Genomic DNA, 25,172 nt, shown 5'->3' with positions numbered 1-25,172 from the left:
ATATTATATGTAGATACATGTATATACCATTTTTCTTAAAAATAGGGTTATTGATATCATAAAATATGAGATTTGTGACAATTAGAGTATATTATCACATTGATGATATGAGAGTAAACACTAGTAATAACCTTTTATAAGCCAAATAATATGACACTGACACAATTTCTATACTCTGTGTATATGTGTGTATTAACTTTCACATATAAGATACATTTTCTAGGAAAAATGAGTGTTACCAGGTTCACCTCAAACTTTCTTGTTCCTGTCAGAGCTGATAAGCCAACTTCAGGTTGGCTTTCCCATTTGTTTCATTATCAAAGTCCAGTGTTTGCTAATGTGAATACAAAAATAGACATCCAGTAGAACTTCCTCATTCTTTCCTGCTCTTAATAGGAATGTTCTCCTGCCTATCTAGTTACTCTCAATTCACACACATGCTTCACTGGATTCACTCTTGAGTTCTACCTAGAAGTTTTCTCTTGTTCTCTCTAAATGCATTGAACTTGTGTAAGAGCATCTTTGTTCTCAGGAACCGTCTTCTAAATGTCAGCATAAATAGCCCTTGTGAACACAAAGGAGTCTTCAAAATACATGCGAGAAGTATCTGTTGAATCAAATTCTATCCAGTGGCTGTGATTGTTCCTAACAAGGAATAGTCACAATTCCTTTCAGCAGGATGACTGTGATCCAAGTCTGAGACACACTGATGTTTCTCTATTTCAAGGAGGCCTTGTTAAATTCCCCCGCCCCCAAAATGTTCCACGTGGAATTTCCATGAAGCTTTCATTTTGAAAGAAAATGGATATTAGTAGAACTAGAAATGGTTTTGGAGATGTCTTGCCATCAATACAGGAACACATAAAGCATTTTAAAGTGTTTGGGACCTGATGTCCTAAATGGAAATTTTTCATGCTTCTATTTAAGGAGACCCTGAGTTCCTCTTAGGAGCTTCAAGGCTGCTGTGGAGTTTGGGGGGGGGGGGTGTTTCCCCTGTCTTCAGTCAGTGGTTTCGTTGTTATGTATTTTTCTTCTTGAAGGAAGGAAGATGGTTGGCCAAACTGTTTCAGTTCCCATTCTAAGATTTCAGCACCCCAACTTGTCCATTCTATTATTCTGCAAGATTCTCTGTACTCTAGAGCCAGAAAGATCTACTTTGCTGTAAACCTTAGCATCATATATCTTGCTTCAGTGAGTTTTTGTTGCCCAGAGGAAGAGATCATATCCTTCATAGGAGTTAGAGGAGCCTGTAAGACCTGGGCTGTTCCTCCTTTTGGTCCCATCCTGGGCTGGCTGGGACACTGATCTTCCTTAAGGTTAACTGCCTGCCATTTCCCGCTTCAGAGCCTCTCAATGGGCTACTCCCTCTACTACTCCCTGCAGTTCTTAGATTGCAGCTTTCCAAAACCAAATTCCCTACCCCCATCCAGTATCAGTTTCATTTCTCTCTGTTGCATACTCTCACGGATTGCTTGCCCATCAGTTCTTTACAATATGTTATACGGGTAAATATGTCTTTTGCTTCTATTTTCCTCTAACTTCCAAAAAGTGCTTCTTCTTTTATTACTTACCACTGTGTCTTCAATATATAACACAACACATGACACAAAATGGGCATTTATTGAAAAAGACTGAGGTATAGTTGCATGGTATCCAGCATCTAAAAGTAGTATCTTGTATGCTACTTTTCAGAACAATCCCACAGGACTGAGCACTTTACCAAATATAAAGAGAATAGCATGCAGCAAGGGGTCATTGATCAATTACTCCATCCCACATGGGGCTTTCTTAGCTCCAAGTTTCCTCAGCACTATGGCCATTGAAACCATTAGCACCATTGTTTTTGGTAAGAACTGGGCAAGTGTGAGATATTTACATCAATGTTAAAGTAAATACTATGGAATTAAATCATTCCTGCATCCCATAAAAGTTGAGTTACTATATAGTTTTCTATCCTGTACATATTATTGAAGTTTCCATGTGTCAATGATCCAAGACCTTTGGTTTCAATTTTACATGTACTACCTAAATCATTTCCAGTGACTTCTATCTAGAGGAATTCATCCTTAATTTACAAAATATGAAAAAGAGATTAAGGACCTTGCCTGTAGCCACAGAGCAAGTTGATAAATGTTCCCACATCCTGCTGACATCTTCCATTGTCCTTCTGCCCAGTATGTAGTAAATATTCAATAAATTAATTCATGAATAAATATATAATTTATGCTTATTGTATGGAAAATTCCCAGCTTGAAACTTTAGAACCAAAGTAAAAGTGTATTGGATTGAAATAGTAATGATATTCACAAAAACCAAAAGTACTAAAAGTATAAGCACTGTTATTTTGAATATGCTCAGTCTTTTTATTCTTTCTAAATTTTTTGAGTTTTTACCAAAAGTTAGGATCATTTTCCGTGGATGTTTCACTCAATGAAATAAAACTGTGGAGCTGAACTCACACCGACCCAGTCAGGCTACATATAGCACAGTCTTTGGCCTACCAGCACTTTTTGAAAAGTCACCTAGAGAAGAGTACTTTAAGAACCTGCTGAAGGAAAGAGAATGATGAGGAGGCCCTAAGTGACCCACGGCACACACAATGCAAGGCAGCAGCAGCAAACACACACAAATATGTACTAAAGGTCCATTGTGCTTACTGTGTTCCAGATACTGATTTGAGAGCTTTTCAACCACAGTTTATCATGTCTTACAACAACCTATGAGATGATTCCTAACGTATTTTATTGACTCATGGTTGCCATACATTTGTAAGATAAATCCACTGTATCACCAAAACGGGGGAAAAAAGTGCCAATTAAATGGTGTCAACAGTTAAGAAACATCCTGGTATTATATATAAAAATTTTTAAATAGTCTCTAAAATTAATGAAATACCATTTTAATTCCAGATGAGTAAGTCACAGGAGACTCACTAAGACGGAGAAATTCTCCAACACAGCTTAAGTTCTTAATTCAGTTCAATTTGATTTAACTTCATTTTGTAAGCACTTGACCATCTGTGTGAAAGATGCAGGGAATCAATGAGGTTTCCAACCATCCTGAATGGAGAAGTCTAGAAGGAAAGACATACTGTGCAAGCATATAGACCAAAATGTTACCTACTAATAAGACCATGTACAAAGTAGCCATGTGGCAAGAAGACAAGAAGGAATAGCCCTGTCTGGATACACAGAGGAAGAGTTTCCAGAGAAAGTTATAAGTTCCATAGAAGAAAGTTTGTAAGCTGGTTTTATTTTAATTTTTAAAATATTGGTCAATGCTTCTGCTTTTTTGACAATATTAAAAGAAATGAGTCATTGGTCAAAAAATTGCATCGACAGTGTGTGAATTGTGTTTGTGTGTGTCTGAGAGAAAAGGGGAAGGTGTTCAATGACCTACTTCATTCCCATGCAAAGAAAGAGAAAAAGCTGAGGGAAGAAAGCTGAACCCTCAGAAATGTGGAGTAACTATCATCACAGGGGGCTCCCATTCAGAGAATTCCTGAAGCACAAGACTACTTACTGGGATGAGCTGAGTAGGTGTGCTGTCACTTCATGCAAATCAGAGATAGGAGGTTCATGTGGGTATCCCATGTGGATGCAGGAGCCCAAACACTTGAAACATCTTCTATTTCTTTTCCCAGTCCATTAGCAGGGAACTGTATTAGAAATGAAGTGGCTTGGACATGAACGTGCACCAATACAGGCATTGCAGGGAGCATCTTTATCTGCTTCACAACATCATCCCCTGGACAGTGATTTTTTTCCCCTCATTTTGCAATCAGAACCCCCCCATACAAAGATGTAAAGTACTTTGCTGAAAAGCACACAACTGCTTAAAATGACAGAGCTGATATTTGAATCTAGAACTCTCTGATTCTTACCTAAGTTCTCCATGTATACACATTTAAATGTATGAATGTTAATTATATATCTAATGGTGAAATTTCATGTCAGGATACATGTACATTTTCTTTACTACAAGCTTATCAGTTACTCACAGGAAAATCCTGAAAGGTAGATATCAAATAATTATTGGTAGTTTTAGTTCCAATCAGAAATGGAAAGGTGTGGAGTCAGCGTTTAAGCACAACAACATAAGGCCCTGCCTGGGATGCCAGCGTCCCGTTTCAGAATTCGGATTCAAGTTCCTGCAATCCAACTTCCCCATGCTTTACATAGAAAGGCAGTAGTAGTTGGGTTGCTAAAACCCATGTGGGAGAGCAGGAGGGAGAAGGAGTTCTAGGTTCCTGGCTTTGGCCTGACCCTTGCCTGACTATTGTAGTCTCTTGGGAACAGATCAACGAATTGAAGCGCGCTCTCTCTCTCTCTCTCTCTCTGTATGTTTGTGTGTTTCTGCCTCTACCTATCAATCTACTTTTCAAAAGAATGCGTAAATAGTTTTTTTTAATTATGGAATGAAAGGCTTCCAGCAGAGATGTTGCCAGCTTCTCTGGATTATCTCAATCTCTATATACTATCTTGATTGCCTAATCAAGAACTAGAACATAGGAGTTCTTAAAGCTGTCAGAACTCCTAAGCCATTCATCCCAGCCATGTTGCTCTTTCTCCTGTTTCGTTTTCTGAATTGCTGGTTCATGGCATTTTGGGCATACTATAGGATCTTAAGATAACTAATCTTTACAGCTTCACCCTAACCAGAAATCTCTAGTATTATTTGCCATGGTCCAGCAAGCCCAGGCTCGGGACAGACTCAGATTTGCCTCTGATGGGAGATTTGCCCATGGCTATCGGAGTGTAACTTGATCAGACAGACTTCTAGGATATAGCCACAGAGAACTCCTTCCCAGAGACGCAAGATGAATTGTCTGAAATAATCCTTCCTACCTGAGAAATGCACTCACACCATGTCCCTCAGGGACTAAAAGGGAGAAAAAGAGAAGGTTAGTTTTAGTATCTGTGGAATTGATATTTCTTCTTTGATTAAAATCAAAATGTCATAGTTACAGGAGAGCCAAGGTCATGAGGAGCTTTGATTGATATCCAATTAGTCCCACTTTTAGTTATGTCAGGGACTATTTGATGCCTTGAGAGCAGTAGAAATAGATATTCCCTTACCTGTCTCATAACATAGAAAAAAAACCAGCCTGGTATGATGAGAAAAAATATCTTTTTTGTTTGTTCTTCAGATTTATTTTATTTATTTCCAAAGCAGAGTTAGAGAGAGAAATGTTCTAGCTGCTGGTTCACTCCCCACAAAAGACTGGAATGGCCAAGACTGGCCAAAGCCAAAGCTGGAAGGCTACAACTCCCTCTGGGTTTCCCACATGAGTGGTAGAGGCCCAAGTACTTCAGCCATCATCTTCTGCGTTTGCAGATGCAGTAGCAAAGAACTGGATTGAAAGTACTAGAACCAGTACTCACACTGAATGTCAGAGTCGCAGGTAGCAGCTTATCCCACACATCACACTGCTGGCCTCAGGAAGAACAAAAGAGCAAAACTATGCCTTCCAAGGTTATTAAAATTAAATGACATAACTTTCATGATATCACAATCCATGAGCCATAAAATAGAATAATGCCCGTTTTAGGGGGCTATAGTTTGAATTATAATAAATAACCTAGACCTTTTATGAAGTAAGGCCTAGAATGCACTGAGTAATCCCTCAATAAGCACTGGCATCAAGACTATCACAGGAACAGGTGATAGGTTGTAAAGCAAAAAAAAAAAATTATAACTTTAATTGAGTATTTGCTCAACAGGATGAACTGGAATCTCCTCCTCCTCCATCTCCTACACTTAGACAACCTGAATATGCAAGAGTAAAACGAAAAAAATCGCATAGCTTCTCATACCCCTCTGATGAGAAAATGAGTTGACACAGTTCACCTCATATATATTTTTCATATCACATTTAAAAGACACTATCTTCCATTCCCTCTCCAATATTTGCTAACCTCTAGATGTAGGAAAGAGGGTGAAGGGATTATTGGCTGCCAATTATTCTGTGACAAATGCTTGCTTTATTACCTCACTGAATCTCTGCAAATACATGCAGAGCAGGAATCTTTAACCCAACTGAGAACAACACTAAGGTCCAGAATCTCCAGTGACTTCCTTGATGACTGTTAACCACACTGACTGGAGTGTCTATCTCTTCACTCCGAGATCTATGCTTTTTCCCCTATACACAGCCACTTATTTTTAACAATGTAGAAATGGAACATAACTCCTAGCCCAGCATAGTTGGATGGAGGGAAAAGCAAGCTTTGTCTTTTGTTCTTTGTCTTGCTGCACAGAAGGTGAGAATTCAGGTCTTCCCTAGTCAGAATCCTCAATTTTAAGAGAGTAAAGCAATTGAGTGGAAGTACTCAGCTTCTTTGGGTCTTGAAGTTGTCATGGAAACAAAGGCCTTTCTAGCCCAAACAAGTTCACAGCACAGAAGGGAGTAATTTGCTGATTCCGTTGTTCATTTCTAAATGCCTTTGCAAACATTCTGTGCTGAAGCTGGATCTGAAACTCCTGAGCTTCCACAGCTTCTGGTGCTGTAGAGCAGGCCAGAGCTTTCCCATTCAATCCTGAAGTCACAGACTTCCCAAGGGGTGTGCAAGAGCCAAATACACTGCTCCTTTAGGGAAGGCAGAGGTTGCTTCTTTTATATCTCAACTTCATTGCCTGAAAACAAAGGAAACTGCATTTATCTCATAGACTTTCAGAAGTAGACAAAGTGTTAAGTGTAAGACATGAAAGATTTACAATCTTTGTCTGGAGCCAGCACCATGGCATAGTAGGCTAATGTAGTAGGCCATGCATTGTAAGCCTCCCCCTGTGCTACTGGCATTCCACATGTCCCTAGTTTGTATTCCAGATGCTCCTTTCTGATCCAGCTCCCTGCCTCTGTCTTGAGAAAATCGAAGAGGTGGCTCACATCCTTGGGCCCCTGCAGTGCCTTGGGAGATACAGAAGTTCCTGGCCCCTGGTTTTAGATCAACCCAGTTCCTGCTATTGCAGCCATTTGAAGAGTGAAGCAGCAGGTGGAAGATTTCTCTATCTCTCTCCTCTCTTATAAAAATAAATATTTTTTGAAAGTCTTTGCAAACTAGGGATAATTATCATACCTATAACATAAACTATATATAGAAATTCAAGACAATGGAACTATGTCAAACAAAGGTACTTTACACATAGTTGTTCAGTAACAGGTACTCAGAAAGCTGTTACTGGTTATGAGTACTTGCTTTGACAAGACCATCAAACTGGCAGGCTTTGCTTTCCACCTGACCTCTGTTAAATCATGCTCTTTCCTATCCTTTGTGTTTGTTTTCCATTGCTGTTATAAATGTCTTCTAGTTTTGAATCTAGCAATTACAGTCAAGTCCCTCTTATTCCATCTCTATTTTCTGCCTTTTCCCCTGCTTTTGAGGAACTCATGGGATTAGACTGGTTTCACCCACATAATCCATGCTTTCTCTGTCTACTTGCTATTGCTCAAACTCTTTACCTAATGGAATGTTAAATTTTTGATTGTAAAGTGAACTTAAAGCATATAAATGTTAAAACTGTTAAAAAGAACAAGAAAAGGAAGGGAGGAAGAGAGGGAGAGATGGAGGGAGTAAACGCAGGTAGGAGAGAAGGTAGGGTGGAAAGTAACACTATACTCCTAAAATTGTATTATGAAGCATTTTTAATTTGTTCGCCTCATATAAATAAAATAATAAATTAACAACAAAAATAAATAAAATACCAATCAAAGAAAAGACCATTGATCTCTATCTCCAACTCCCTTTTGCCACATGAGGTTCTGGATTTTTGAGAGCTAAGATGTGGATATCTTTGAGGAGCCATTGCTTTTCTATCACAGCACAGCCTTGGTGATCCCTCTTTCCACGTAATTTTCTACATAATCCACTAAGCTTTCCATCACTCTATGACAAGAATCCATTCCCTACAGCTCCCAGTAACATATTTCTCCTTCCTCATCCCTCCCTGCAACATCTGCTAAGTCATGAATTCTCTACTACATCTCTGAAGCTTCCCTAACGCCTGTGTTTCTGCTAATCTTCATCCAAGGCCACCTTATGCTATTCTGACATGTTCTCCAATATCCTTCCATCCTCTACTATGCAGTTTCAAAGCCACTCTGCATTTTCAAGTTTTTGTAACTCAGTATCCCATGTCTGATATTAAAATTTGTATTAATTTTGTGTTGCTACCATTAACATTTACCACAAACTTAAATAGCTTTTTAAAAGCACACATTTATTAACTTAACATTCTGTAGTTCTTGTCAGGATCTCATCAGGATGAAAGCAAGTTGGCAGCAGACTCCTTCTGGAGACTATGTGTATTTGAATGGTGATCCTGCCATTTACCAGTTTTTTATCTGAGCCCTTTTTTAGTCTCATTTTCTTTCTGACACCAAAAAAAAAATGCTTACATGACGGGATTGGTGTCAGCAATACTATGTAGAACTCATTCTCTGTTGGGCACTTCACAAGCATCATCCATTTGTGCCTCCACAACAACATTTTGAGTTAGTGCCACAATTATCTGTACTTCCTGGATGAGGAAATGGTTACAGTTCAGTAGTCAGCCAAGAGGTTAAGTAACATGCTTAAAATTCACAGCTGGAAATGCAATAAGTGGGACTTTAGTCCAAGCCTCTTCTCTCTTGTAAATCAGACTTATAACAAATATGCTGTTTGTCTATCCCATAAATGGCTTAGCACAAAGTTATAAGCACTATTTCACTAGGGACCCAGATATCTCACAGCGAGGAGGATGAGCAGCTGCTTTACTCTTCCCTATAGATTTCTCGCAGTTGGCAAGGCCACTGCAGGTTGAAATTCAGGAGGGGTAGGAACATTGATAGAATTGTTGTATTCTTCATGTCAAATTCCACTTATCCAATAGAGTTGTTAAAAGCACCCTGGGTGGAAAGTGTGAATCTTAATGGCATTTTATAAAAGTTACTGTGATGAATTAGCACATAAAGCAAATTAAAAACAGCTTATCGTTTTTTTTTTTTTTAATTAAGTGATGGGCCACTACAGCTTTTCTTCTTCCCCAGGCGGTAGGCTCCATTAATATCTGAAGGAGCCAAAAGTTGGCTGTGATGTGTCAGCTGCTTGGTGTTGGGGACCTGATAAATCTGAATCAGTATAATTCTGGAGGGACAGATTGTCTGAGATAAATAGAACTCATGCTAAAAGAGCATGTTGCTGAGCGTCTAAGAGGGGACCCCTGCTGCTAACGACAGCAGTTGGCAACTTTCTCTCAAGGACTCTTGGGACTAGAATGTAACATAGTAGCATGAAATGTCCGGTCTGATGGGGATACTAAGCTTGCACCTGCAGCACTGGCATCCTATATGGCACTGCTTGGACTCCAGTTATTCCACTTCCATTCCAGCTTCCTGCTTCTGGCCTGGAAAGGCAGTGGGGATAACTAAAGTCCTTAGACCACTGCATCCATATAGAAGACCTGGAGAAAGCTCCTGATTCCTGGATCTTGGCTTTGAATCAACTCAGCTCGGGCCATTGCAGCCATGTGGGGAGTGAACCAGCAGATAGAAAATCATATTCTCCCTCCCTCTCTCTCTCTCTCTTTCTCTCTCTCTCTCTCTCGCTCTCTCGCTCTCTCGCTCTCTGTCGTTCTCCCTGTAACTCTGCCTTTCAAATAAAAATAAAATAAAATCACAAAGAAAAAATGAGAGGAGCAAGTGCAATCAGTCCAACCCTGGAGCCTGCCTGCTTGACTACCACTTGCCAGGTTTCCTGATGGCTTTTCCTATCCACTCCCACACACTTTATATCCAAAAGCAATCAAAGTCAAATCAGTAGGTTTTGGACTTTAAAAAAAATTATTTATTTTACTTAGAAAGAGCAAAGTACAACAGCCATTGTGATTATCATCTCTACCACATTGGTACCACTCCCACTACCCCCAGGATCGGGAGACAAAACAAACAGCACTGAACCAGAATTTGGGTCTGAAGACCCATCTTCCATCTCTGCAGTGGTAGCACTATTCACATATCCTGAGGTTAGTCAGTGGGTCTCCCTCATCTATAAAAATCATATATTACTGTTTGCACTTTTTTAAACCTTTTTTTTAACTGGCTTTTCAGGCCATTAGTAGGGAGTTGGATCAGAAGTGGAACAGCTGAGACAAAAATCCATGCCCAGTGGGATGCCACTGGCAGTGGGATGCCACAGGCAGAGAATTTGCTTGTTGTGCCACTGCACTGGTGCCACCATGTCCACTTTAACCTCCTCCTAGTAATGGACTGAGTCACAATCACAAGAATGCTTTGCAATGTATAGAAGTTGTGTGTGGGCTTCACAGCACAACCCTAATTTTGGTTATTCAGAATGAGAATTCACAGGACTCAACAAAGTCATGCTCATGACTGATTTGTAACAGCAAAGAGATACAAAACAAAATCAGCAAGGAGAAAAACAGCATGGGAAGTTTGATGAGAATTTGGTGTAAGCTTCCTAAAATACTCTCTCAGTGCTGTCGCAAAGAACAGGCCTACTGCTTTGAGCAACAAGGTGTGACCATAGGCATGAAGTGTCATCTTAAGGGAAGCTTATTGGAGGCGTGGCAGCCAGAATTTTTACAGAGGCCTGGCCACACAAGCATGCTTTGCCTACTGTAGAGTCACACCTCCAGATTCCAAGAAGGAGAGTGAAAGTTCATCAGAAATGACATTTGTATGGTTTAAACATGTGAGTTATTATCAAGATGCTTGTAAGAGCCCTCTTAAAGGCTAAGGTACTGGTTGAGAGTCACAGGCCACCCTGGCAAGCAGAACTCCTGAAGGATGTCAGTCTTGGGTTTGCCATTCAATGTTTTTCTACATAGAGGAGAATCCATAGGAAAGACTTTTATTGGTCTCCACTCAAAAGGAAAAGGAAAGATAATAAAAATATGAATTTGTAATACTATTTCTGACTTTGTGTCAGGCACTGATGTATATTATTCACGTAGATTGCTGGTTGCAGCATTTCACAGATAGAACTCCTTCAGTAGCAATGTCATAATTGCTGTTATATATAAGGAAACCAAAACCTAAGAGAGGTGAATTATTTGTCCAGGTAAGTAGCTGTGCAACCTGTAAGACATGAAAGGAACAGGACACGGCCTCAACAATGTGACCCCTAAATCAGTGTTTTTAACCATTGTGTCAGCTCTGTTACACTGTATCGTCCATGGACTAGGTGCTCATATGGGTGGTTTGCTTAGTGCTCATACCAGTTCAGAGTAAATGTAGCCATTGTAATAATTTTATATCAAAGCATCCAAGAATGTCACAGCATACTACACAACCAGAGGAGTGACAGCAACCTTTTAAAAGGATCTCTTATTCCTAGTGGGGCTTTTTCGGGCTAGAGCATTTTCTGAAATCTTGGTAAGGAAGATGCAGATGATCAAGATGGAAATGATTGATTCTGGAAGCTAAGGCCAATAAACTCTTTTCACTGTTAATTAATCCATACAGTTCATGTAAAATGGGACTGTTTTGCAAATACTTCAACTTCTCCCCACAGTATTTGAGAGCTATTGATGATGTCTTCAGTACTTTTTGCTTTCCATGATGGCAGGTGTCTAGTTTCTTTGAGGGGGAGAAAAAGAGGGAAAAAAAGAACTATCCTTAATCTTCAGCAATTTAGAAAAAAAAAATGTTCCCCAGATCTATCTCACTTCAAGGAAATTCTTAGAATGGAATCAAAGGGGAATAAAAAGGGAGGTGGCAAAATCTGCTTCTGCAGGGAAATACATGCTATACGTGTGGCTTGTTGGTTTGTAAGGGTGAGGAGTGCAACAGGAAGCAGGCCGTATAGGACTTGCTACAAATTGTCATTTCTCATGAGAAGAGTCTGATATTAAGACTTTACTCATCATTTTGATTCTTTTTATAACTCCGGCACCTCATCAGGCAGACATGTTACAGCGCATTGCTCTTACTAAAGGATCAGAAAATGTTCTTCAGTGAGAGGAACCAAAACCAAGAAATTGTAGTTTGGAGGTAGGCTTAACAATCTATGGAAGCAAAAATATATATAGTGTCGTTCATATGATTTTGATATGTCTATACATGTACATATATGAACAGATATATAGTTTTAATTGTGCTTTAAATATTTACTCATGTTATCTTATATTAACTCCTTCAGTCAACCTGTTTCAGTGATCATTTTGTATTCCATGGACTGCATTCCTTGTGAACAGACTTGAAAGGTCGAATATCCCTTATCTGAAATAGTTGGATCTAGATGTGTTTCAATTGTTTGAATTTTCAAATATATGCATATATACATAATGAGATGTCTTGAGAACAACACCAAGCCTAAACACAAAATTCATTTATGCATATAAACTGAGACTAATGATATACAGGTTGTATTGTGAACCTACATTTAACTGCTATCCATTATCCAAAATCAGATGTGACATTTTCTACTTGTGGCATTATGTTGGCACTCAGTGTTAGATTTTAGACAATTTAGGTTTCAGATTTTCAAATATTGAGGATGCTCAACCTGTATCATTTTCCCCCATTATCAAGGAAAGAGTTCTACTGGCTGAAACATTCGAGATGATTTGCTTGTATCACAAAAGTAATCATTAAAATATAATCATGTTTCTTTTTAATAGTTTCTTCTTTTCAGTATTTTTAAAATGTGTAATGTAAAGGAGAAAACTCAATAAACTGCTCTCCTTATTTGCACTTATGATATCTAATCCAAGAATAGTAGTAGATTTAGTAGTTAGATTTAGGTTTTCTGTAGCCTACACCTGCCACCCGCAAGAACAAACAGTAGTTACCCTCAATTTTGGCTAAAGTGGTAGGAATATAGCCTGTAACCCAGAGAATCATCCTGAGAATTCTTTCAAATGAATACTGAACTATCCAGATGAGAGTTTCCATCCACACCGGTGAATCCTATGCCTGTGCTGTCAGACATTCCTAACAATGTCTTATTCCATTTCCTTCAGAGCCATGTTTGACTATGACAAGAGCAAAGACAGTGGGCTGCCAAGCCAAGGCCTGAGTTTTAAATATGGAGATATTCTTCATGTTATCAATGCCTCTGACGATGAGTGGTGGCAAGCCCGGAGAGTCACGCTGGAGGGAGACAGCGAGGAGATGGGTGTCATTCCCAGCAAGCGGAGGTAAGAACACTTTTTGTGTATCAAAATATTTGCTTCTCAGCTACTGGGAGAGTGGAGATGAGGAAAGAGGAAGAGAGGAGAAGCTCTTCACAAAATAGCTATTGATGTAGGACAGACACTCTTCAGGAAAACTGTCAGTGGTGATGGACAAAGTGAATTAATAATTCTCATTCTCACCATATGAAAGGTTTTACAGGGGAATATGGGCTCCCCTGCTGGACAACTACTTCCATTGGAAAGCATGAGTCGGGATAGGGGCAGATCAGAATAGGCAGGGCTGTTACACCTGTGGGCCTCATGTGGGCTAGATAAGGGAAGGGCCACAGTGGGCTGACTGTTCCGACTGGTGCAAGCAAAAACCAGAGTGGGTGAGGGTTGGTTGGGCTAGCTACAGTACTAGCTGGCAGAGGCTGGCACTTGGAGCTAATTCTGTCAAGTCAAATGCCAGAACTACCTGGAGAGTGCATAATCTGGGAGTGAGTGTGGCCTAGAAGGGAAATAGTGGGCACCTCCTTCGGGGCTACCACTCTCATTGGACAGCACGAACACCAGGACAGGGGCAGGGGTGGCTGGACAGAAGGGCACCTGCCAGTAGGTGTGTGGGCTGGATAGTAGGTTGGTTGGGTTGAGCTGGGCTTCAATACCCATCGACACGTGCGAGAGCTAAACAGGATGTGGGACAGACTTGACAAGCCTGCAGTGCATACTGGCAAGCATGGGAACCAGGGTAGGGGGCAGAACTGGTGGGGGTTATGGGGAGTCGCCCCAACCAGGCTGCAGCTCCCAACCGGTTTGCGTGAGGACCGAGTATGAAGTGGGCAGGATCGAACTGGACTACAACACCCATTGGTTCACAAGGAAGACAGGACTGGAAACAGAACAAACCCAGCAATCCCAACGACCAGCATGAGCATAAGCTGATTGGTGTGACGGACAGTGTCGGACTCTGTACTAGCAAACTCGTGCAAGAATCAGGCCTGGGATCGTCTCAGATGAAGTTTTGTTGGAGATCCCTCCAACTGAACTGCTGATCTTAGAACCCCAACCATGAAGAGACTGTCAGCCAGTGGATTCTGAATAGGATTCATTGCGATTGGAACTGAGAGATTGGCAGCAATCCAGAACTGATGAACTATCAAAACTGTATGAGCAGGACCCTCAGAGCGCACCTCCGGTTGGGAATCTGGGATGGGTGGGAGGTTGGGTGGGGCTTTTCCCTTTGTTTTTTTCCCTGACCCCAGATACAGGGTAAAATGATATTGAAGTGGAAACAATGGTATTACCCACTTTACCTGTAGCCCTTGACACTTTGTTCCCTAATCAACTAAGTAAGATTATTAAAAAATAATAATAAAAAATATATAAACAACAAAAAAAACATTGGTAAGAGAAAAAAAATGCTTTGAGGAAAGATGATCTGTCTATACTGTATTCCTAAAATTTCTGTCAGTGTGCATGTGTGAAAGATGATGCTTCTTAGCTTGTATGCTGACTTAAAAATGCAAGGAGATCATTCCAGAGGTTCAGCATTTACAAAAAGGCCAGGTAAAACCCAAATAAATAGGCAATTTTCTAGGCTAAAACCTTGAGCATGTGCTATCTCCAAACATTGACAGAAAAAAAACTCAAAACCTCCATTCCAAATTCAGCTGCCTGGGGTGTGAGCTGCCAAACATCAGACAAAGTGTAAAGAATCAGCTTAGAACTGCTCTTTACTGTTCAAGTTACTGGTTTCCCATCTCAAACTTTTTAACAGTCCTTCACATATTCAGTTCCGTTTGCCTAAGTTAGGAGTATCTTGCTTTTCTCTTCCAAATATTTCTTCAACTATAGCCATTGCATTCATTCATCCCAGCAATTTTTCAATTCATTTATTTTTTTTAATTTATTTTTCTTAAAAGGGCAGATCCACAGAGAGAAGCAGAGACAAAGATCTTCCATCTGCTGGTTCACTCCCTAAGTGGCTGTGACTGCCAGGGCTGAGCTGATCTGAATCCAGAGCCAGGAATCTGCTTCAGGTCTCCCATGCAAGTGCAGAGTCCCAAGACCTTGTGCCATCTTCAGCTGCTTTCCCAGGCCACAAGCAGGGAGTTAGATGGGAACTGGAGCAGCCAGGACACAAACTGGCACTCGCATTGGATCCTAGCACGTTCAAGGAGAGAATCCAGCCTCTTGGGCATTACACTGGGCCTGTCCTAGCAATTTTTAACCATCACCGATGCAGAGAGCCTCTCCTTTCCATAAATGTCCTTTGATACCAATATATTGCTCAAGAAACAAAGATCAGCTATATCCTAAAAAATAGATATTGTACAAAATCAATTCACGATTAGGATTATTCAAAAGCACTCTCGACTTTTCTCATGATGTTTCTCCAAGGGCTGTCAAAATAAATCTCCAGGGAAATCAGATACTCAAGCACTGCTGCACACCTAGAGGTACAGTGATTGTGATAGTGTAAAGATAGTGGGAAGATGAAAATTGTACCTGTGACGAACTCTGGGGGACTCTTCTGTTCCAGGAAAAAAAAATACCTGGTCCCGTCTTTTTCTGCCTGTGTTCACTGCCTGGGAAGGAAGAAATGAGGCAGAAAGGGAACTGGGTTGACTGTTCTGTGGCTGCTCTCTTTTCCCTCAAGGAAGCAATGGGGAGACTGCCCATCCAGGGATTTACCTGGACCTGCTTTCTGGATCCACTGTGGCTGGTGGTGTTTTCTGAGAAGTTCTGTATTGAAAGCACTGGTTCTCAGTTCTGGCTTTTTTACAGTCTATATTTCTCTCTTTCCATTCCCTTCAGATTAAAAAAAAATAGACATTTCATTTTTTGGTTACTGCCTCTTTACAACTAATGCTGTTGCCAATTTGGTCTTCACAAATCTTTTTCCTTCTACTTTGTATTTTTATATTTTAAAAAAATGAAAGACTTTTTTAAGCAAGTCATAATTATACAGTGAGAGGGACAGAGAACTTCTATCTGCTGTCTCACTCCCCAGAAAGCCATAATGACCAGAAAGGGCCAGTCCAAAGTCAGGAGATGGAGTTTTATCCACATCTCCTACACAGGATACGGGGTCCAAATGCTTGGGCCATCTTCTGCTGCTTTTCCAAGGTCTTTAGCAAGAAGTTGGATCTGAAGTGGATGAGCTGGGACATGAGCCTGCACCCCTAAGGGATCCAGCATGACTGGTAGCATGGCAGCTTTACCTGCTATATCACAATGCCAGCCCATTTTCCTTTGCTTTGATTTAGTGAAGTAGAGCTAAGGGGCTCTACTTAGAAAAGGCTATTTGTTGAATGTGATCCCAAGAATGAGACTACAGTAGACCAAAAAAAAAAAAAAAAAAAGTTATACAGGCATACATTTCAGTGCATTCTAAACCTTTTTAAAATTTTTTTTATTTATTTGAAAGGCAGAAACAGAGACTTTTGGAAGAGACAGAAAAACAGAAATTTCCTGTCCTTTGCCTTTATATATTCATATATTCCTTCAACTCTTCCTCCACATGCCTTCAAAAGCCACATCTGGACCAAGGAGCAGCCAATCTGGCTTTCCCACAACAAAGCAGAGTTCCCATCTGTCTGAACCACCACCTGCTGCCTCCCAAGGTGCACATTAACAGGAAATTGGATTTGGACATAAAGTCAGACACTCTGAGATTGTTGTGGGCATCCCAATTGGCCTTTTAACCGCTGCTGCAGTGCCTACCCTGAAATTTCAATTCATTTGAAAGAAGTTCTTGTATTAATTGGAGCTGCCTAGAGATATAAGGGACTGTCTTGGAACATATCAAAGAAATTCAGATTTTGCATGACAGAGTTTCTGAATTGCGTGACTTTCACAACCATGAGGTTCAATGGTTTTGTCCATAGTTATCCCTTTGTTCCATTGCTCATCATTTTCCACTCCCACAGAGCATTCTCGGTGCCATTCTCTTGAAATAATTTTGTTTGTGCTGGTGATGACTCTTTTGGGATTGAGGCCTTGTCTCCTGTTTTGAATAAAAATCTAAGCAACCATAGTATAGCTGGCCTAGAGAAGAAGTTTATTGAGTAACTGATATTGATATTTATTTTCATCATAGTTCATGAAGGATGTAGATATATATATACATATATATGTATATACACACATATATATTTAGAGGTGAATCTGTTAGTCTTTCTCTTTAGTAGTTAAATTATTTTGAAAATACTGCTTGTATTATTTTATACATTTAAAAATAATAGCTTTCGTTGTAGAAAACTGGGAAATTTTACAAAAGTATAAAAAACAGAAATCATAATCCTACTCCGCAGTCTGCATCTGTTTATTTTAATGCAATTTAAATCTAAATAAATTTATTGTTGGCATTATTATTTGATTACTAATTCCTTTCTAGTCTCTCTCCTGCATTAGAAGAACTGGTCTATTTTTTTAAAATCTCATAATAGATATCATCAACCTATTAACTCACCCTTTGTCAAAATATTTCTCTTTTACTCCAATGAAACTATGAAATTAACAGTATGAATTTTACTCTTCTTTAGCAAAATTCTCTTGTAGACAGCTAGGCACAGCTTAGGTCCTCCACAAGTATTAATTTATTCAAAGTTCATCACCCATGAGTTAGATATTACTATCTCTGTGTTACAAATGAGACAGAAACAATTAATTTGCCTGAAATGACACACCGATTAGGTTGCAGAACTGGAATTTGAATCTAGGGTATAGAATTTCTTTCTACTTGCATGCAATCCTACCTCCCAAAGGTACAAAACTCAGAGCTGACAAAATTCAGTTCAGCGGACTTTGCTAGAGCAGCAGTTGTATGCCAGGCACTATGAAAAATGAGGCTTAGGGAAGTCAAGAAGCTAGCCCAAGGATACACGACTTGCTTTCCATTAGGCCAGAAAGCTTTGCACTCAACCTGGAGCACTGATGAGGAGCACTTACCAATCAAAACAAACAAACAAAAACCGGCCAAAGAATTCAATTTGCCATCCTAAGTCACACCGGAACAAGGAGGGCTACAGAACCCTATAGCTATTAGTTGGAGGTTTCCTGGGAAAAAAAGAGGAGAAAAAAAGCTCATACATTGTCCAACTGGCAGAAGGACCAACCATGGCAACAAACACCTGAAACTGTGTGCTTCTATTACTTCCCTTTTACAGATTAAAAAAAAAAAATCAGGACTGCTGATGGCAAGTGGTATCCTGGATGGCCTTCTCCTAATCATGTTAACAACAGCTGGATATGAACCATGTTCTTGAAATATATCAAATGCTGTTGAATTATTTTCTTCTATTACCTCATTTAGCATTCAACATTTTTTGAAATCTTTTTTTTTTTTTACTTTTTAAAATTATAATTATTTTGCTTTATGACACAGTTTAATAGGCACTGGGGTTTCCCTCCCCCCCCCCACCTAAGTTCCCTCCCCTCCCCACTGCTTTCCCTTCCAGTTTTACAATGGGTATCTTTTGTGAACTTTTCAACATTTTTCTGAAGTGTGTGTTACTATTCTAATTTTACTAACATGCAAGCTGAGACCTTAAAAGGTTCCAAGACTGTTCAAAGTCACAGACCTAGTAAGTGGTAGAGGTAGAATTAAACCCAGGTTTGTTTGTTTTCAGAAACTTGGCTCTCAGCATACAATCTCTCTTTTCTGAGGTTACATAGTGTGTGTGTAACCAAATTGGTGTTAGTCTTTTACTCTCTTTAATTCAGGTTTCTAGTCATTGGTCCACAATGGCTAGTAACCTGCACCCTCCAAGGGTAGCATTATGTAAGATTTCATTCCTCTTCATAGAAAGCTTGTGTGATACTAATCTGAATAATCTTTCAATTGTCCCTCCTACAGACCCTGTGAGGCACAGGCAAAGGAGCTCCCAGCACCAAATCATGTCCCCAGCTATCCAGTACTCCAAGCCTGACCCTATTTATTATCTGTTTTGGCCAGAACCTGGAGAAAGCAGATGGGGCATGGATGAAAGGGAAGGAGAAACAGAGGGGCTTCTTAAAGAATGACCATTAGGTGCTATCTGGAGATGCTAAGATGTCAGATTTGATTGCTCAATATTTGCCAACCAGCTTATATTTTCATTGTTTTGGTCAGTGATGAAACTGGGATGAGGAGGATTATTTCTGCTTGAATAATCTAATTGCTTAAAGGTCAGGAGAAAGTGTAAGAATTATTGTCATTGCAATTTGGTCTGCCTACCCAGGTGACCCACTATATTCAATAAAACAATTGGAGGAGGTAATATCAAACTTCTACTTAGATGTTTGCCAAGAGAAAAGGTTGTAAAGTGGTGAGCAACCTCTTATATATTTGGCAAATTCCTTCATCTCTGAGCCTTGTTTTTTACATCTAGGCCAAGAACAAATCAACGCCTTAAAAATTCATTCATTCATTCAACTCAGATTCATCAAGTGCCCAGCTCCATGTTAAGCCCTATATAATGGTACAGATGATGGAAAATACAGGTGTTTGTCAACTTCTAATCCTTAGTTACACTTGATTGTGACTATTTTGTTTGTTAGTCTGCTTGTTTAGAATTTTTAACTTTTCACGCTAGAGAAAAGAACATTACTTCATTTAGTGTCTTACTTCTGAAACCCAACTCTGATTTCATTACCCATCTTCATGCATTCCAGGGAAAAACTAGGGGAGGAAGGGACGGAGGCAGGTGAGGAAGAAAAGATAAGCTGCACCCACAGCTGTCAAAGAGATGCAATTGATGCAGGGCACTCTGGTGGAAACGCTGATAGATACTGGTACACTAAGAAGAGCTCAGTATGTGCGATGTGATAGCCATTTAGCTAAACTGATGTCAGTGTTAAAAGTGCATTTTGAATGCTGACATCAGCCTGTTGTGGTGTGATAGTGCTGCCTCAGTATTAGCGTATGCTACATTCTGTTCGTAGTTTGCATAATTCAGTACATTTGGCTAATAGGAGTGCAAGGGGTAGTAGTCATCATTTGTGAAAAGCTCAGCCAAGACTTCTAAAAGGGGATGTATTGTTAAAACTGTGAATGAATCATCTAAAAGATCTTGTTTCTTGATGATTCCTATTGGAAAAGCCCTTCCTTGACTGCTCTTTCCCCAAATTGAACAACTGTGGGCAGACCCTGAAGGAATCTCATACAGGCTACATATTCCTGCGGGTAAGGCTGCTGCCTGCAACCCCAGCACCTAGCCTGGGCACCAGTTCAAATCCAGGCTGCTCAATTGCCATCCAACCCCTGCCGGCAGCCTGGAAAAAGCTGAAGCGAATGACCAAAGTGCCCTGCTACCTGTATGGGAGGTGCAGATGAAGTTTCTGACGCCTAGATTCATCCTGGCCTAAGCCAGGCGGTTGCAGTCATCTGAGAAGTGAACCAGTAGATGCAAGATCTCACTGTCTCCCCTTCTTTCTCAGTAATTCAGACTTTCAGATAAATTAATACTTTTTTTAAAAACAGAGAAACCTGGGAGAGAAAAATCAGAATGTTCTGTCCAAATAGTTCTTAGGTTTGAATACTGAACTCAGCCAAATATTATGTGTGCTTATGCCTATGAAAGCTTTGTGGGTTTATGCACATGTACTTGTATTCCCTAATCAAGTAATCATGTATTCTCTAAGTGCTGCAGTCATTTTTCACATCTTCATTTGAAACACTAGTTCAGTACACAGCTAATGCAAAGAAAACAGAATAAAGTTAAGGCCACAATGACATATTAGAAGAACAGAAAGATGGAAATATAAATTATCGTATGTGACTTGTATTAAAATGGGGGAAAGAAAGCTGATGAAGCTTGGAGTAGGTCTTTGCTCAGTGAGCATCTTCCCAGCTGGCACTTTATTTTATCTGAAGTCTTTCTCACTGTCTTCTCAATGATGCAAGTCAGGTACAAGGACAAACACTCAGCAGAACATATTGCTTTAATATCTGAGGTTAGATTTGAACAATTTTGCTCAGCTACTTCCAGCTCAAATGTTCTGCACTCACACTGTAATAAATAATTTTGAAATTTCATTCTGTAGCTATAGAAACCACAATCTTTGCTGTGTTTCAGTTGGAAACACAAAAGAACTCTCAGTTAGAAAGGAGTATGCTGTTAATTATTGATCTATGAATAGCTTAGACCTCATATACCACTGAATTTCAATAGATTCAGGATTTTTCCCTCTTCTTGGCTTTTTTTTTTAATTCTGCAATTTTTAAGTTATAAATTTGAGAGGAAGATAAAGAGCTCCCATCTGCTAGCTCATCTCCCAATTATCTGCAGCAGTTCCCAGTTGGGACCAAAGCACTGTGATGCTAATTCAGGTTCCACACAAGGTTAGTGGTAACCCAATTATTTAAGCACACGATTGCTACTTCCAAAAGTCTACATTAGCAGGATGTTGGAGTCAGGAACAGAACCACAAATCAAATCCAGGTGGGTCATGGCATCTTAAACTGAAGGCAAAACACTGGCCCTTTCTTCCTTTTTCTTTTCTCAGTTTTAAAACTAGAAATAGCCATATTTAAACAAAGAAAAAACTCATGTTAAAATAATACATTTAGGGCCTGGCATGATGGCTCAACTGGCTAATTCTTCGCCTCCAAGCCATGGGATCTCTCGTATGGGTGCTGGTCCATGTCCCAGCTGCTCCACTTCCCATTCAGCTCCCTCTGTGTGACCTGGAAAGTTGTGGAGGATGTCCCAAACCTTGGGACCCTACACCCATGTGGCAGACCCACACAAGCTCCTGGCTTGTGACTTCAGTTCGTCTCAGCTCCAGCCATTGTGGTCACTTGGGGAGTGAACCAATGTATGGGAGATCTTATTCTCTGTCTCTCCTTCTCTCCATAAAGTCCATGTTTCCAATAAAAGTAAGTAAATCTTTAAAAAAAACCAACACATTTAATATTATTTTTGCTCAACAATTATTTGTTGAGAGCTTATTATAACACACTACCAAGTAGTATATGGGTCTGCTCTCAAGAAACATACAACCTTGTGCAAACCAATGCAAAATACATTCAAAGAAATCAAGAGATAATATTAATGTTGTGATAACAGTAAGTGCCACTATAACTTAAAGGAAAATTTGATCATGTCTAATTAGAAAAGCTCAGAAAAATCATGGAAATATTTAGCTTCTTCTCTCCTTTTTTTCAATCCCAGCCTTCAAAGAAGCACAAATCCTACTAATTTTGTTTTGCTAATATTTCTCAAGTCTTTCCTTCTCTACTTCATTATTGTTTCTCAACATTTCTTGCCTGGATCAGGGAACATATTAATAGGCTTCAGCCCCTCTTCCCTCCATCCACCAGTTTGTCTACCACCTCCACCAGGACCATTTGTTAAAATCGTAATCGTAATCTGTCAGGTTTCTGTCATCTAAGAACCCATGAGAATTCCTCAGGGAGAAAACCCCAAGTTCTTGGTGTGGTTGGATATCCTTTGAAAGGATTCCCACCATTTCACTGACCTCACTGTCCCTTCTTGCATGTTTGTACCCTGCATCACAATCTTCTTGCACTCCTCTAGCTCACTCACGTTCTTGGGAAGCATGGAGCAGATTGCTCCTTCTGTCTGTAAATTCCCCCCAACCTTTCCTACTGACAAGCTCTTTTTCATCCTTCAAGTCTCAAGTTAGGTGACACCTTCTCCAAGAAGGCCACCACGTGCTTTCTACACCTCCTTGTCACCTTCCTAATGAGATGGGTGCTCCCATATTGGTTTCAACAATCTTGTCCCACAGCATTATGAGTTTGTGTTTACATATCCTTTCTTACCAAGAGCACATTGCTATGAACTTTATTAGTTATATTTAACTTTTTCCTTTATTTCCCAGGTCATTTGATACATGGTAGGCATTCGATGATGTTTTATGACTGAATGAAATAGGAGATAAAATGATGAATCTTCAAAGATCACAGAGACACATGGGAGGAGAAAAGTCTAGATTTTATATAACATGTTCATGGAAAAATGGAATTAAGGGTGACAATTAGCATAGCAGTTGAGATGTTATTTAGAATACCTGAAGTACCTATCAAGTGCCTGGATTCAGGTCACAGCTCCATTTCTGATTATAGTTTTCTGCTAATGTGAATCTTAGGAGACAGTAAGTGATGGCTCAGGTGGCTTAACCCCTGCCATACATGTGGGAATCCCTGGCTCCTGGCTTCAGCTTGGCCCAGCCCTGGCTGTTATATGCATTGAGGGTTGAACTAGAAGATTTAGGAACTCTGTCTCTGTCTCTCTCTTAAATAAATATAAGATATAAATTAAATTTTAAAAACTAATTTCATTTTGTTGCAAAAATATTTACATTCATATATAATCTTTTCCTAATATGCATTTCCATGAATTTTTGAAGTACCCTTGTATATGGGTGTTCTAATGTGGAAGGGGAGGGAAACAGATAAAAAGCCTATTTTGTCTCCATTCAGATGCTCATCTCCAAGGACTGTGATTTCTTGAAATGGACTTTGGTTTACTTATTGAACTTTAAATAACAAAATGTTTTCCTCTACCTCTGTTTCTTCCAAATAGTGTGACTCAGTACATGTAACACAAAGATTTCAAAGGACATGCTTGAAGCGTAGAGACTTTATGCCAAGACCTTTTTTACTGAACAAAGGACGATAAATATTTCAGAATACCTTTTATTTGAATTGTAAGGATAAGAGGAAAAATTTTCTTCAGTTAGTGAGGAACTTAACCATTGATGCCTGGTCATATGATAGACTCTTTATTTCCAATTTTCTTTAGGGTGGAAAGAAAGGAACGTGCCCGATTGAAGACAGTGAAGTTTAATGCAAAACCTGGAGTGATTGATTCAAAAGGGGTAGGTACAAATTGATGGAAACATTAAGTTCTGGCAATTGCTATGAATTTAACCAAAATTAGCATTGATGTTTTCAATAGTAAACAAATTGTGGAGCTACTAGGCAGTAGAGAACTGTTATCAATGAATTGGTAAAAATAGTATTTTATCTCTGATGAAGTAAATTTATGATAAATATGTTAAATCTGGGTGTAAAATTGATAGTAGTCAGCAGAAATCATGTGTCAACGTAAAGTAATGAAGAGGGAAAAAAGAGTTCAGATGTTTTTGCCTCTTTATTGTTTCAATTAATATTCTGAAAGAATGGATTTCATAAAAGGTATCTGCTAATCAGAAATATAACTAGTATGTTACATGCTATAAAGCTAATCAGTGCCCAAAGAAATATACACATTAATCAACTGAGTGAATACATGGATTGTTGTGACAGACATAGGAAAGAAGGGAATTAACAATTAGGTTTAATCACAAAAATCAAAATATGTACTCATATGTACACATCTATAAATTTTTAAGTAATAGCTTTAACGAGATGTAATTCACATACCATACAACTTGCCTACTTTAATGATCTAATTCAGAGATTGTTTGAATATTATACATCCCTTACCACAATCAATTTTAGAATATTTCATTTCTCCCCTCAAAAAATAGTTTTCTCCTTCACAGGATTTTTCCAAGCCTTCCATCATTCAAGTCTAGCCCCCATATCAGAACTGGATTCCCTGTACAAAGGTTAGTTATATATGGAAGAAAAACTTCAGTTGTATGTCAGCATCTTCAGTTAGCAATCACTTCTCACTTGCTGCAGGCTGCCACCTCTATTCTATTATAAACAATCATTAGTCCATTTTTTATCTCCAAAGATTTGCCCATTCTGGGTGTTATATATAGATGGAATTGCATACTATGTGATCTTTTCTGAATTTTTTTCACTTTATGTAATGTTTTTGAGTCACATCTATGTAGCAGCATGTATAAGTATTTCATTTCTTTTTATTGACAAGTAATATTCCACTGTATGATATGCTAGATTTAATTTACTTATTCATCAATTGATGAACATTTAGATTATTACTGTTTTTCAGCTATACTGGATAATATTGTTATAAACATCTTACACAAATTTTTATGCAGATATGTTTGTTTTTCCGTTGCATATTTACCAACCATGAAATTGCTGGGTCTTATACTAACTCCATACCTAACGTTTTGAGGAA

General features: G+C 39.3%; 1 protein-coding gene across 5 annotated transcripts in view; it reads left to right on the top strand.

Moving 5' to 3' along the window:
* DLG2 (discs large MAGUK scaffold protein 2) overlaps positions 1-25,172 on the top strand; it is a 746,421-nt gene that overhangs the window by 667,323 nt on the left and 53,926 nt on the right. For all 5 annotated transcript variants that reach the window (XM_058663676.1, XM_058663675.1, XM_058663674.1 and 2 more), the window contains 2 exons: positions 12,967-13,143; positions 23,877-23,952. In XM_058663676.1, coding sequence (XP_058519659.1) covers positions 12,967-13,143; positions 23,877-23,952 — 253 coding nt within the window. The remainder of the gene's footprint in view (positions 1-12,966; positions 13,144-23,876; positions 23,953-25,172) is intronic.

This window comes from Ochotona princeps, chromosome 4 (assembly GCF_030435755.1).
Source record: "Ochotona princeps isolate mOchPri1 chromosome 4, mOchPri1.hap1, whole genome shotgun sequence".
Lineage (NCBI taxonomy): Eukaryota > Metazoa > Chordata > Mammalia > Lagomorpha > Ochotonidae > Ochotona > Ochotona princeps.
Note: the sequence above shows the minus strand (reverse complement) of the source record. Positions and strands in the feature narration are given on the sequence as shown.